The sequence below is a fragment of the Branchiostoma floridae genome, chromosome 14 (assembly GCF_000003815.2).
Source record: "Branchiostoma floridae strain S238N-H82 chromosome 14, Bfl_VNyyK, whole genome shotgun sequence".
Taxonomy (NCBI): Eukaryota; Metazoa; Chordata; class Leptocardii; order Amphioxiformes; family Branchiostomatidae; genus Branchiostoma; species Branchiostoma floridae.
The window spans coordinates 11,404,165-11,419,656 of record NC_049992.1 but is presented as its reverse complement, the minus strand read 5'-3'; the positions used below and the strand labels follow the sequence as shown (position 1 = coordinate 11,419,656).

General features: G+C 40.1%; 1 protein-coding gene across 2 annotated transcripts; it reads right to left on the bottom strand.

Annotated features, from left to right (window-relative positions):
* Positions 1-2,965: 2,965 nt before the first annotated feature.
* LOC118431068 lies at positions 2,966-14,746 on the bottom strand. 2 transcript variants are annotated; one of them, XM_035842150.1, is made up of 6 exons: positions 14,362-14,745; positions 6,611-6,665; positions 5,928-6,005; positions 5,578-5,676; positions 4,983-5,186; positions 2,966-4,744 (listed from the first exon to the last, which is right to left on the bottom strand). In XM_035842150.1, the coding sequence occupies exons 2-6, from the start codon at positions 6,654-6,656 to the stop codon at positions 4,587-4,589; spliced, it is 585 nt and encodes a 194-aa protein (XP_035698043.1). In that variant the 5' UTR covers positions 6,657-6,665; positions 14,362-14,745; the 3' UTR covers positions 2,966-4,586. The 2 variants fall into 2 exon arrangements, with proteins under 2 accessions (XP_035698043.1, XP_035698044.1); XM_035842151.1 differs by lacking the exon at positions 5,928-6,005 and having other exon boundaries at positions 14,362-14,746.
* Between the last annotated feature and the right edge of the window lie 746 nt (positions 14,747-15,492).

The window sequence follows — 15,492 nt, the reverse complement described above, 5'->3', positions numbered from 1 at the left end:
CCCATTGACCATACGTAAAGCTTTAGGAAATTCAATACCCTTGGGACGAAGACCAGGTTGATAAAGACTACTAAAAGTGTAGTTTATGATGAAAATTTCAACGGGAAAGTCAAAGTGGGAAGTTTGCAGAAACGAGTCAAGCGAATCAAGGAACAAGCAATAATTGTGCGGATGACTATTTGGTTAGTCTACATTCTCAATCTGTGTGTTTTGTTGTCTTTTATACTAATACATTTCGTTTCCGAAAGCTGCCCAACCGGGCCCCGAAAGGAACCACAAACGCACCCTGTGATCGCATAATTACATGTATTTATGGTTCTATCAGAGTTGGGCTTTATAACTGTCACCTGGTTGTCAAAGTGGTTAGATTAGCAAGCCTTCGGGCGATCGGGTGCAATAGCGTCAACCCATTTGTCATTTTTTTGGTCAGTCTGAGATGTTATCAGCTTTCGATAAATCACATGTAGCTTGGACGTCAACTTGCTAGTTTTCATTTCCTTAACACTACAATGTCTAGGTAAAGTACATGAAAGATGGCACAATACTCAAAGCCCTGATATTTACAACGGAATGTCTATTTTTAACGCAGACTACTGAATCGGTTGCCCCCGGCTAAACCCATTTTTTTCTCCCAATTGTTCTTCAAGGAGAATGGAATACCGGACGTCTTACCGGGTGATTATATGTTACATCTTATTTAAGTTGTCATGTAACTTTTGTGACTTTTTTACAGTTGGTATGACACACGTTGTATAAATCCAACGGTTACGGCTTGTATTTTCATCCCAGTCTTTATGGGGCTAATGATGATGACTGTTCGTCCCCAGAGTCTCTATGATACAAGATCAGAAAAAATAAACAAACAAAACGTTAGCTTATCACGAGGGCGAAAAGCACACCCTCTATAACATTATCTTAATTCAGACCATTCCTGCGCTGCAGTTCTGCGAATCGTCGCTAGATGTACATATAACAGTATCAACTAACGCTAGCCCGATGATTTGCTTTCCATAGCAAACAAGCACCCTGATAACATTGATGCACTAACATGCAGGCGGTTCTATAGCCATTGAAGCATTGACGATTGGATTTCGGATGAACGTAAATATTCGATTTTATCCAATAGTAAGAAAGGATGTAAAAGTTTGGCATCTCCATAGATGGTTTTTGACACTCTCTATGGTAATTTTCGATCAAAGTAAATCTTATTACACACGGCCGCGGCGGAGGTAATTTGGTTCCTACGGCGATATTAGGTTCGTGTTACTGCCATTTCATTCCACGCCTTGACCACACGGATTTTGGTTATTCTTTGTTTGATTTCAAGCCTAAATTAGTCAGTGATGTGTGGTAAGGCCACAGCAAGTAAATTTTATGGATGACATCAGCGCGCGCATTAATTTTCGCCTGATTTCAGGAAAAAAACAAGATTTTTTTCTTCTGCAGGGATGGTCAACATGACGATTAAGTACCAAAATAAGCGAATATGTTGTGTTGTAGCCTAATAATTGTACTTGTAGAAGTTAGTGACACTTGCGAGGTACCCAGGACTGTAGTTGTAGAAATGAAACTTATTGGATAGATGTAAAAGTAACAGCAATATGGAAGCTATGAGTGTGGTTAAAAAAATTTACTTGCTTATCCTAAGCTTTCTCTCTATTTATGAGTTCGAGGACAGGGTCACAAATGTAATCAGTTCTTGCAGTAAGAGGGCACCTTCGGGTGATACGTACATGTACGCCAAGAAGCAGTTACTCAAGCAACTGGATATGGTTTTGGAAACGGTCAGATGTTTCACTGACGAAAGACAGTAGATGCTGTCTGAAACGTCTGACTGATTCCAAAATCATGTCCAGTTGCTCGATCGAGTAACAGCTTTTGGGCGTATCTTATCACCTGGATGTCTAACCTTTGTTGTAAGACATACATAGTTTTACCGACAAGTTTACAACCATCATTTTAAGGGGCATTTCCTAAAAATGAAGGAGTACCAAAGCCAGAACGCCTGCACCTGGAAATGGAAATGTAATAGAAGAAAGAAGTTAAGAAAATCCTGCCCTCTTTAGTTCTATTCCATAGAATATAACAGTTTTTTCTAGTGTAGGGATCTGTTATCTCCGATAATCGATCTCCGATAATCCAAATATAGAAAGACCAGTTCGTAACAAGTAGCATTAGATCCAGTGTCTTACAGAGCTACATGTACGGTAATATATTTTCACCCGAGACAGTTTTATTTCTTAGATCATTGAGCAGATATGTTAATGTGTTCCTGGAACGGTTATGTGGATAACATATTCTGAATAATACTACCTATTTCCTCCTGTGTTAGGCATCTTTACTCTGTGCTCCCAGGCATATGACGTTGCAAATCTAACATTGTTTTTCTTAGATATTCCTATTTGTATTTGAGCCCATTAATGATAGCCTTCGGCATAGACATCTCAGAGGAAGAGAAATGGCCAAGAAGCTTTAAGAAAAGTAACACGCATAAAAATGAAATATGACAACCGTTTCCCAAAACATGAAAATCTCTCAGGTGTATGGGACGGAAAATCTGTAAGATGTAATAATAACTCCCCAGTTACTACAAGACATTGACAAGTATATGTAGGGGGCAGGCGTCCTTGGCGAGGGAAATCACACCTCTGTCATTCCTAGAGCTGTGGAGTGTCCCTAGTCCCCGGCTGGGATCATGTGCTGTTTTAACGGTGGAAACTGGCGGTAACTGGGGAAAACTGGTCTGTGCGAAGATTACCCCTGCGGCATGTTACATTATCAAGGCCGTTAGACGGATTGTGACACGGGAACGTTGTACATCGTACATAGACAGTAAAATACCTCGATGGAAAAATGCAACATGCATATGCTGCATTTGATGGCAAAAGAGCAACATAAAATCATAGTGTGAACACTACACAAACGTCGGGAAAATATTTGTAGGAAGACGATAATATTTTCGATGGTTTTTGATCCCATTTATTTGATCAATGCTATACAGGCACATAGCGTGACGATCTTACAGTCACATACATGTACATACAAAAGCCTTATTCAGGCCTAATTGTCATTCAGTAGACAAGATAAAAATGCATTTAAACATTGAAGAATGCGTTTTGAAAAACACACGATCCTCTCCATCTTAACTTATTCATTAATCCCCCTACGTTATCTAAATCTTTAATAGATGAAAAATGAAAATTAGTGTTTATTACTACTTTGTTGTTCACAAAGAGCAAGTAGACAACTGGCACGAACACTAATCCGATACAACAACATTCGCTTGCACTTAGGAAATATGTATAGATTGCCTGCGATATCTCGTCTAGACCATCCGGGATCTTCTTTACGAATACCGATTTATCATCACACTAATCCAATTCCCAAAGGAAATTTACAGATTGAAAAAAAATCTGTTATTTTTGACAGAGAAGAGGGAGATCATAGATCCTATCCTAAGTCCGCTTATAGTGTAACATTTTTGAAAGAAGTTGTTGCTTTTGACGGAAAAGAAAATGGACTGGGTAATTCTATTCAAAAACTTTTCTATTGCTTTCCATGTAGATGTGAAACTACTACATTTGTAAGGCTGGTATAAACCGAACCACGTACAATGCGGCGGTAGTTAAGGTGTCAAATTGGAATTGCCAGGAAAATTGACTCTCCAATATTTTAATGTGCTTACATACAAAATGTAGATCTTTTCACTGTGTTTTATAATTTGAAAATTTGGCCAGACATCTCTCCATCCATGATCCAAAACTCAACAATCTCTTTCAATCCATTGGTAGGCAATGACATATTCCCTAAAATGTATCTATCAATGTATACATACATCAAACTACGTTGAAGCTTTGTAAGGCTTACACATGGCTGGCACTGACACTGGTTTGGTCCCACGGAATACAATTAACGCTTCTTTTTTTCCCTTAACGCATGTTGTTACAAAGTATAACAAGTTGTTACAAAGTCAACATCAAGTACGTCAAGTTAGATATTGCACATCTAGAATGTATCGCTTATATATATAATGTCATTTAAGATTAACCTTCCTCGTCTTTTACACGTATCGGATGAGCAATGTTTCCTCCACAGTCCTGCTAGAACCGCAGGCTAACGGGGTCGAATTTCACAAAAGAAAGAAAAGCATTTCACTGTTTGCTAATCACACAATCATTTTTTTCTAATCGTACAATCATTTTATGATTTTGTCAAAGCTCAAGCAAGTTTAAGCTATTTATGTTCATGGAAAGCTGAAGTAGGTCATTTGACACAATGTGCGCCATATTGTAGAAAGGAAATTATTGTTCATTTGGTGCAAAAGGTGTACTCTTTAGATACAATATCAAACGTCTGCATAGATATTGTGTCCAACACATTACATGCTATCAAAGCAATTATCATAATGAAGAAATAGGTAATATGAACGATCATTTAAAGCTCTAGCCTCTGGCCTCATCTCTTCCTATCATGTATGTTCTTTTGTACGTTGACGTCTTGAAAGTGTTGTCTTGTTGCTTTTTTCTTGTTAACCTAAATACAAATAGATTAACTGGCTCATCCCGGTCCTCCACACAATGTTGTGTCTAAGAAAAGTATGAGATGAAAGATTTGCTATCATCCCTTCTCTTCCCACTGGATCTTCTGGACCCCGCCGAACCTCTCCGAGAACTCCCGGTGCTGGCCGTACGTCTCACGGAACCACCCGACTGCCGACCCGAACCGCTTCGGTTGCTCCCGGAACCTTACAGAAATTCACTATTAATCTATGGCAAGGAAATGGTTTGTAAAACTGAACGTGAGACAACAACACAATTACGCATGCATGAGTCTCTTACGTGTATGATATCTCAACAAGAACAATTACATATTAGAATTTTTAAAGAGCTGTCATGTGGAGGTCAAGCTTACAATATGCTGGATGGAAAGCTTTAAACTCCTTACAAATATCTTGAACAAATTTTTGAACACACGACACTTACTGCAAGTTCTGCCAGCCTGCCTGTGACCTCCACCCGAATCCCGGGAGTTACTCCGCTTCTTTCTCCCAGCATCCTCTCCTCCTGCCCAGCTTCCCATGACCACTTGCGTCCTGTCCTTGGGCTTCCCCTTCGGTCTTCTCTCCTGCTCGTCTCTAGACGGCACCCGGAAGGACCGTCTCAGACTGTCCTTCAAGCCGGAGAAGCCTGGAAATAATTATGACAAGAATTGATAAGATAGTTTATTGCAAGTTCTTGCCCGAGGGCTAATTGCAAGTGACAAAAAGTGACAGACAAACAGTGGTAAACAGTAAATTAATAGTAAGCGACTAACTCTAGTGATAAATTCAAATACACTAAACAAAGCAAAAAACTTATTGCTATTGAGTTTGACTTCTTTTTCTGAGACAGTAGAAGACGAAAGATGCCACCTTTTCGATAATGTGTGGTTTTGGGATGTTAAGAGGAGGGTTAATTACAAGTCGTCATCAGTCGAATTTTGGTTGGGATTAAATTTATGCCATGTTTGAGCATTGAAGTTAGGAAAAGTCATTCATTTCAAAATGACGGATGTATTTAGTACAAGTTAAAAACTTACTATGACTCTTTTCTTTAGTCTTCTCGCGAACGTCCTCCTCTGATCTAGACATCCCGAACTGGAGAGATCCGGAACTTCTGGCCCGTCCGTTTCTGGGCCCTGGAAAAGGGAGATGGTGTTAATACCCTAAGATATTACGGGGGAGGGGGGGGGGGTTCCGGTATGCAGGGTAGGAAGATGGATAGCTTTCCTTTTTATTTTATGAACTTTTTGGTCCTCAAGGACCTACAAAACTTCTAAAAGGTGAAGAAAGTAAAAAGATAACAAATGAATGTGAAAGAAAATGAATAAAATTAAATGAAACGAAATGAAAGAAAATAAAAGAAACTCATGGACACGTCGGACTCAACTGGTCGTGCGATGGTTGTTTCTGTCATCATGCGAAAATCTGCTCAAAATTTCGTCAAACTTTGAATTGTTGTCGGGCCCTGAAATTAGAATACAGCAATGTCGTATAAAAGAAACAAAACTGAAAGTAAACAAGTACATTCACAATAAAATTCTAAAACTAGAAATATCCAATGAAAGCAATTTCCATTCTGATTTGGCCAAATAACAATGTTTACTTTGGCCTTGAAATAAAGTCCTCTACCATAGCATCACTTCTAGTGTAAATGTTCTGTCTATGGAGACTTCTGAGTAGACTAGTAGAGGTGCCTTGGAATACGCTGGGCAATATCATGATGTCTACAGCCCATTTAGCAACCATTACATCGCCATAAAATGCAATGGTAATCGTACCAATGTGCCGCTGGTGGACATTACTAGCTCCCGTTGGATATAAAATGACCATGTGTGAGGCCACATATTTTTAGATAAACAATCAATAACAGAAAAGGACATCAACGAAATGTTAGAATGATGTTCTCCTCCAGTTACTATAACTAAAAATTTATCTGATACGCCAAATTACCGACTTTAACGACTATCTTTCTAATTCTGTATATAGCATAAAGGACCACGCAAATCAGGCTAGGTTCCAGGTCAGTCTTGATGTGTGGAAAAGTGTAAGAAACTTTTCAGTAAGACTTACTCGAATCTCCATGACGTTTGCCGACCTGGCTCTGCAGATTCCCCATCTCAGAGACCTGGATTCAAGAATATAGAGAACATTGTTAATTTAGAATATGTTACTAAAATAAGTATTCTTTAACAAACGTTTAACTTTAGCTAACGTTTGCGTATTACTAACTTGTCTTCATCAAGGCGTAATGACCTACTCCTTACCGCATGGTGGCATTGTGGCACCAAACGTGACATCATCCCTTGGGTACTCGCATATTATTAATGTATGGTACGTTAAAGCTTCAGAAATGCTCGGTGGTAGTAGCCTGGGTACCATACGGATAGTAGTTCGCTCCTATGTTCGCTTCTGAAGAAGCGACTGTATATACTATAGTGTACAATGAATGTAAGAGCTAGAAGCGACTGTTTATAGTATATAATGAACGCCGGAGCGAAAAACTTTCCGGATGGTACCCAGGCTACGGTGGTAGACGATCTGCACTATATACTAAGCATCGTTTACAAAAATATTATAGAAATCTATAAATTGGTTTGTTGTGAAATATTCCTTGAGTTTGAAAACTCGTGCTAAGTAATGCACCCCATTTACGTCACACGGTTAAAGATACCCACAACACCATAATCCTGTGTACGGACAACAGTACCTTCCAGCTCGGGCCCTAACCATTTATCAAACCGTCTCAATATATCCCTAAGACATACAGCACAGTAATGTATAGCACCACTTACAAAACAGAATTCTGAAGACATAAATCAATCTCGACGTGGTTCAGAGTATATGACTTATCCTGCCGTCAAAGCGGGATGTAATCTGGCTACGCTGCCCCTGGTTAAAAATGTACCGATGAATTTAAGACTTCAACATGTTACCTACGTATTCAATCTGGTAAGAAATGTTACTAGAAAATTGATGAGGTGAAGTTTTTACGTTAGCAGGTACAGATATCCGTCTTGGGAGTATGATAGACACTGATATCATACCCTTGTGGGTGATGAAAAGATATTGGAAACGTATGGAAATCCTGGAGCACCATTAGGGTTGTGGACATGCTGCTATATTATGGGGTGTTCATGAAGGTAATGGATGCACGGAGTGAATGGTGTCCTTACTTCACGGTACGCGGTCTGGTAACGTCGTATTTCGTGATTATATAATGTTTATATTCTATTTCATATGTAAAGTTGAGATGGTGCACAAAAACATCTGTATCTGTATCTATATAGCCGGTATAACCGCCGTTCGGCGTAACACACCAGCTTCGCAGGCACGCGGCGCGGCAGCATGCGTATTTACAGTTATGATATGGATAGAAAATCACTTTACTTCTATAATTGATACATGTATCTTGATTAAAAGTAAAATGATAACCTGGGGTCTACTACCACTTAATGGTAAAATATACCCATAAGGGCAATAAATGAAGACCAGAGAGGTGACAAATGATCACGAACTTTCTTCAGCATTTTCTGATGTTTATCAGCGTCAATGAAACCTACTTCAAACCCCCTGGCCACTAAAGTAGCGCCAGTATTCAAGGCCAAACCTCTCAAACTACTTACAAACGCAGGCAAAACACGTCAAACTCCTCTCCAACCGTGGAGCCTTTCGGCATCAATTCGTGTTGAGGCTTCATACAAGGAAGCCGGAGAACTAATGGCTAGTACATCACTGTGCTGTCGGACGTTATCAGAACATCTGTCTCGTGGCGACAGCTGCTTTACTTGATAAAAGTGGCAACATGTCATGGCTGGAACGAACCGACAGGGTCGTATATTCCAAAACGAAGGCGGATAGATGTTTTGTGGCTTCTAAGTTGAACGAAAAAGCAGTTATATTGACGACAATGAGAGTGGACTGAGATGGAGAGTACCGGCGGTCAAAGTTGCAAGTCATGCTCACCTGACTACGGAAACGTTAAGAACCTGACGAGAAAAAGATGGTTCCTCTCGACAGAAGATCGACTATCATGACATTGATATATTACATCTCTTGGACGGAACTCATTTCAAAAACGAAATAGTCCGACGTAACTCAATTACTTGACCTTTATTACGATATTTTCTGCATTCAGTAAAGTTAACTTTCTCGTGGATATTAAATAATGATTGGTTTGTAAGTTGTAAATGTTAGCTGGAATTTTTAACTTCTGTAGTCTGCCTTTAACCAATCGGACATGCTCTCTGGTTCACCCTTAGATTGTCATAAACCAATCTCAGGGTCAGGTGTACAGAAGCTAGTGTTTTCCCATTTTTCATAAGCTTAAGGTTCCCATTTTGCAAGGGAAGGGCCGCCTTTGCACATCTCCACCAATTTGTAACACCCAGGAAGCGGAGAACATAGTTAAATTACATGGTACGACGCGAAACTCCGTTCATGATGCAGACTCCAGCAGAGCATTTACATCATTTCGGTAGTTTCTATGCCATTAAAGGACCAGATGTACATATTTTCTACAAATTGGTATTCAGAGTGTGTTTCGAATTTCACCGAATTTCATTCTTTTCACCGCTCGGAGTTTATTCCGCACCAATCTCAGACCATTAGTTCCTTAGAGAATAGCACACAACCGTTGGAGAGTGCGATGAATGTCTGTTGTGAGTCCAATTTTCAGCTACTTCTACTGAATACAGATTGACGTAGTCCTTTGTAGCTGCCAAGAATACTCGCACATATGTCTCAGGTGGTACTTTTAATATGGTGCTTATAACTACTGATGGGCAACCTGGACTATGTAATGAAATTGTTAGAAAAGTACAAAGGGGAATATGGCACATATGACCACATATTCAAATACACTTTAGATAGCCTGATTAGATCTGACTAGTTCCCTGTGAGGAGGGGCCAGTTCCAGCACTTGACAGTGGAGTTTATGTTACACAGACAGCACTTTAGATAAATAAAATGGCTTCTGTAAGTCACTGAAGTCTTCATTTTACAAGAAACTGCATGTCATCACACATGATAGACAATTTTCTTTTGATGTCAATTGGATATAAGGATATAAAAAACAAATCGTTCATAATCATTTCGTTACAGATCTCATTGCATTAGGAACTTGATTAAGACATGCAAGACTGTGATTCAATCATGCGCCATTGGTTCATTATGTCTCATTCAGCTCTGTATCCTTCAGCTGTTTTGCAGTATATCATGACAAATAGTCTGCTCAGTTGTCCATTAAGGAAGGGTGTACGCGTACCAGAGCCCGTCGTTCATTACTACGTGCTACAAATCCAACGTTTGGCCTGCTGGCGTTACTTGATGAATCAAACGGCGGTGGGGACTGGGAAAGTTTGACGTGAACGTCGCCAATGTAATGGCAGGTAAGCCAGCTGGGCACCCTGTCTAGCCATTAAAATAGTGAGGTATTCCCTTAAAGTATATATTCGGGTTTAAATGTGAAAAATACATTTTATTAAGTATTCAAACTAAGATAGATGCGGGTTTTCCGCACCAAGGGCAAGGCTTCATGATGCGACGTGATTTGAAAAGCAAAACACAAAAGTTCTCCATTTGACTGTGCTCGAAACAATCTGATATTTTCAAAGTCAAATGAACTTCCAGGCATTCTAATAGAAAGGGACTGCCCGTGGATTGAAAGGGCAGAACATTAGCACCATGTAGGAAAATGTAATTATATGCCTATGGTGCCCCAAATACCCTTCACTTAAAGTAAGTCATAGGAGATGGAAGGGTCATGAGGTCATGAGTCGGCGGAGTGGAGATAGCCGAGAGGCTCACAATGTAAGACAGGCGCAGTGGGAACTGTGGTGCTTACCAGGTCCACGATAAAGCAACGTTAATAAAACTAGAGAGATTAGGTACAATGCATATATTCCATGAAAGTCACAAGAGATCGGAACTTTCATTTAAAAAACTACGCTGCAAAGCATAGCCAGTTTCTTCTTGTGCTTAATGTAAAGCTTGATAATTTCATAGTTGAGGAATGGCCACATGAAAGAAAACTCAGAACGTAACTCAGAATCTAGAATGAGCTATCAAAGACGAAACAACATTCATCAGTAAGTATTTAGTGTAGTAGTTGGGGTTAACAGTATAGTCTATGTGCATGTAGACTACTTCGACAATTAGAGCGTGGATGAGACGCTCTATTACCCGTCTTGCCCTATGCAAACAGTGTGCTGACATTTTCCGGTCCTCCAATCAATCAATTACAAAAATGTCAACGCATTTGATAAGTGTTGAGTTCAATTGAAATCGTACACCAGTTTTAATTTGCTTTCGAACACTCAGGAGAAAGGTACCCCCCCCCCCCCGCCCGATATGAGCGGTGACGGCCTAATGTTTTGAGAATGCATTTATAGTTTGAAATACATCAGTTTCACTTTCTTCCTTTGTGGTTTCATAGTCTTTATTATTACCCAAGTATAATTGTTTCCATAAGCAATTTAGAGTAATATTTCGCCTTTAGTTACCGTTGTGACATCTACAATGACTCCACTTTAATTGGGTACCTGGGTTTGTCAGTTGCAAGACCTGCATGCTAACAACTAGTCTCTACCAGAGTAACTTACACTGGCCATTAGGAAAAATTGCCAGGGGAGTGTATGTGACCACCATAGGGCTTTATTGGCATGTACAGTTAGGAGGGGGTATGTTAACCTTCCTGTGCACCTACTCTCCTGACCAATTATTCACCCTTTTGCCGAATTCTATGATCCGCATTCCCCGGTAGCAAGGCCTGGTAGAAGTTAGCTAACAACTTCCACCAACTGTCGGCTAACTGGACTTCGTTGAGTTACTTGTCTCTCTCTCCCTCTGCCATGGCCAGGAGACTATTTGCACCTTGTATTACTCAAGCAGGTACGTTGTTGATGGGCTCAAAGTACATTTCCGTGTGAGAGCATGTTATTCGTGAAGGCTCAGTCGTCAATTGTGAGATGAGATATACCATCTTTTTGATGAATTCTGTAGCCACTCATTCGCGAAGGCCCCCATATCAGCATCCTCTTTCACAGATAGCGACATTTATTCCGGCTTTGAATCGAACTGTTATCTAGCTGAAGATAAGGCTGTGGGTTACTCGGAATAAAGTGAGCGGTTTCTGTTCGCGGAAAGAAGAAGATAAGAGGTGAAATAATGGAAGTTCTAAATTTTCTCGGCTAGCCTTAAGATACGTCTACGACTGGCCAAAGTAGATAATAAGAGACTTGCAATATAGACGATAGTTAGAGAAAGTGGTGCCCTGGCTTTTGGGCTGTTTTAGACATGAGATCACTCATGGCAGGCTTTTATTAGGTTGCGAGGGAGCGGTCAAAGGCAATGAATGTTTTGGGACCAAAATACGTACTTTCAAGTTGGAGTTCTAGAACCGGATATATAAACGGCTAGATGTAGATACATTTCATGCTGTTGGTGATGTACTTGGAAATATGGCAACTTTGATATTGGTCCAGCTTATTTTCCTTTTAGAAGCTTAGGATACTTTTTAAGAGCCATTTGATATCAGCGTTGGGAGTTGGCCTGCATCGTTGCAAGGCATTGATTGGAGAACAGTATCCAGAACCTTGTCCAGAAAACGGTGTGACAACGCCTCTTAACACAGATGTAAAGACTGTGGCCTGGATGGATGCCATCAGTTAAGCCAGGCTTTGTAATAAGAACGTATTTTTATCTCAAACCATTATCTTGTAACAAACCAATGCATCAAGCCAAATCAACTTTGATAGTCTTCGATGTAAACATAAAACTGGCATCGGAGTGAAAAAAACAGTACCATAAAAATAAATAACCCCACCAAGCCTGATACGGGTGAAATTGAAAACTCCGAACTGTCTGGCTAATATGCTATTCCCGCTGGTAACAAGTTATAAAGAAGCTAGGTAGACTTGGTGAGATGAAGGCGCCAAAACTTTTTAATTCTATTTTGGCTTCGAATTCATGCCCGCACATGTAGACAACCAGTCTTTATAATCCTGACACAAACCATGGTGGTCATAACTTGGGGGTAGTTCTACCATATCAGATTTGGCGTGTACTGACAGGCAGGGTAAGCCTTCAAGCCGTCGACCTCATACGGATTGGGTGCAATGCAATATTTTGATTTCCCCTCGGCCATCCCATTTCATGTTTCTGTTTATGATTTCTAAATCCAGGCAGAACAAGACTGCCTAAGTCGTTCAGCGTAGCAAAAGTTGTACTTGTAAGACATACAGATTCTGAGGTTGGGTGGTGTGTATATATTCTGGTCACGACTCGTCAAGAAACTCAACTTGAGTGGACATGAAAAACGAGCGCAATGCGACCGTACAAATCCATCCCTGCTTCGTTTTCATGTTCCAGTGGAATCGTGATATAAATGTTGCTTTCAGCACGGATATAGGAAAAGTTGTTAGGTGGAAATATATGTTTACACCGGGATACATTTATCACTCCTGAATTTTTGTAAAAGAACACATCAGTCAACACATTGCTCCACGAATGTTTAACTTCACATCGTCTTTCTAGACGGCTGCTATAAACTTGTTAGTTGGAAATTAATGTATACACCAGGACCCATGTATCACTCATGAATGTTTGAAAAGAACACATCAGTCAACACATCGCTCGACGAATATTCCACTTCACATCGTCTTTCTAGACGGCTGCTATAAACTTGTCAGTTGGAAATTTATGTATACACCAGGACACATGTATCACTCCTGAATGTTTGAAAAGAACACTCCACGCATATTCTACTTCGCACTGCAGCTTTCTAGACGGCTTGTATAAACTTCACTCTGTATTCCAGAGCAGAAACACAAACGCGTCTTTTCATAAAGTAATCTAAGGGATCAACGGTTCAAATCCTTTCAAATCCAGCAATAACATCCAATAACACACCTTTCAGGACTATACCGTTACGAATGAGAATGATGTTCACGTCTCAATTGAATTCACGAATTAATTCTTCTGAATAGAAGATAGCCAAAGGGTTTTAGATCCTTTGAAAGCGTTGTATCAGCCTTCAGTATAAGAGCCGGATTAATTATGATAATTATATAAACAACGTTATACATCAGCAACAGAAACAGCGAACACCCAGAACTCAACAGTATGCGGTAGAAAACATCGTTTCAAAAATGTTTACGCAGGAGGTTATGATTAGATAAAGAAATGTCACAAATCAAGAATACGCCCGGAACTAGATGTATGGTCAAGATCTTGTCATGGTATAACATATATCAAGGAAGCCTATCAGAAATACTCTGGGAATGCAAGACAAGACAGAAACAAGAGAGATCTTTCTTTATCCTGTCATGGCGGCAAGACCGTTGTGACAGCTGAACAAAAACAGGTAAATACATAGCGGATACAGGCCGCAGGTTGGAATGCCACCAGCCCAAGCGAGAAAAGGCCGCAGTGATCAGGATAAAGGACTACAAAGCCTGTGACCTGGTTCTTCTAGCCACTGAAGTATTAACCAGAAGTATAAACCTATCAGCAATAACATTGTGGATATGTTGTTTTGTCCTGCAAAACTAGATCTAGACGATTCCTGTTAACCCGTTTATGAGACAAATACTCGTACATAACACATCACTTCGCAAGCATGCCCAACAATACAGTATATCTTGTTACCGTAAAGCATCAACAAGATAAACATGTATTGTAAAGAATCAACAATATACATGATTCACATCAGCCGTTTATGAATGCTAGCATAAAATTTCTAGACTAGCGGACATCAGAAGCATCAAGATCGTTGCAACTTTACCATATGAAGATAATGTATAACTCGAACATGTTCAACTCACCAACGTGAAAGTATAGCCTTGTTCAGGTTAGTCGCACGGAGGACACGGTGAACAGAGCGCGAAGCTGCCGAGAGTGTGTTTACCCCAGTTCCACCCTTGGATCTACAGCAAAGCGGCAGCTGCAAGTCCTTCCGTAATAAGATGTCGAACTCAGCAGGCTCTCCAGATCAGCCAATCACCTGTTGCAACCCGAGGTTTGGAGGACCCTCTGCACACGGCTGCTCCAAGAGATAGAAGGCGTTTTCAGGGCGTTATCGTGAGGGCGTTAAGTCTTTCCCTCGATACAGATTGCACTGACCCGTTTCTATCGACACGCTGCATGCACGGCAGATCCGATTTGCACGAGAGCCACCAGAAAAGCCATCAAACATCGCATATCATTAGGAACACCGATTCTAGGAATAGAGACTGAAAGTCCTTTCAAAGTAATTCCCTTGTACTTTTGAATATTTATATACATTTACTTATGTTGCTGATATCCAAGAATAACCAGACGCTGATTGGGTAGGGGTCACGTGATATACATGACGTGGCCATTTAAAAAAAGTTTACGCCATCCATTTGTAATAAATCATGCAATAGATATAATTCAAAAAGCAATTGGCATGTATAGTTTGTATTCTTATAAATGAAAATAAAAGAGAAATTTGAGATAGATTCCTTCGGGAAGAACATTATAAGTTTGAAATAGTCACGGGGTATATGACCTCTGACAAGGCAAAGATTGGTTAAACTTTCATATCGACTAGCCTCTGTTCGATTCTGATAAGATAGAATTTGAAGCCTTTCACAGCCTATAGGTGACATATCCGACACTTATCTGCATTCAGTGTTGTTAAGTTGTATAGTGATACTATATTTAGGAACGTAACGTTATTCCCTGAGCCTTGTTACGTAAAACGCACCACTGAACCTAACGGTGTAAATAATTGGATGCGGGCGGCAGCGGACTGTTTGTTAGGAGGATCCGGGTAAGGTCAGTGATCTTTGAGCCTGTACCGCAGAAGTCATCTGAATCTGCTTTTATCTGTTATAAGAGGATTTCCATATTGATAGTTGGAACATAATTTAAGTCTCAGACCTGACAAATTTTTAATCATCATCAAGAATTTTATTAGCGTAGCAGATTTC

What these genes read in the sequence shown, in the direction of transcription:
- LOC118431068 (XM_035842150.1), bottom strand. Translation starts at nt 6,656, where the DNA reads ATGGGGAATCTGCAGAGCCAGGTCGGCAAACGTCATGGAGATTCGA. An exon ending in CAAACGTCATGGAGATTCGA is followed by an intron (nt 6,006 to 6,610) that starts GTAAGTCTTACT and finishes TTCTAATTTCAG; the next exon opens with GGCCCGACAACAATTCAAAG. An exon ending in GCAGGCTGGCAGAACTTGCA is followed by an intron (nt 4,745 to 4,982) that starts GTAAGTGTCGTG and finishes AATTTCTGTAAG; the next exon opens with GTTCCGGGAGCAACCGAAGC.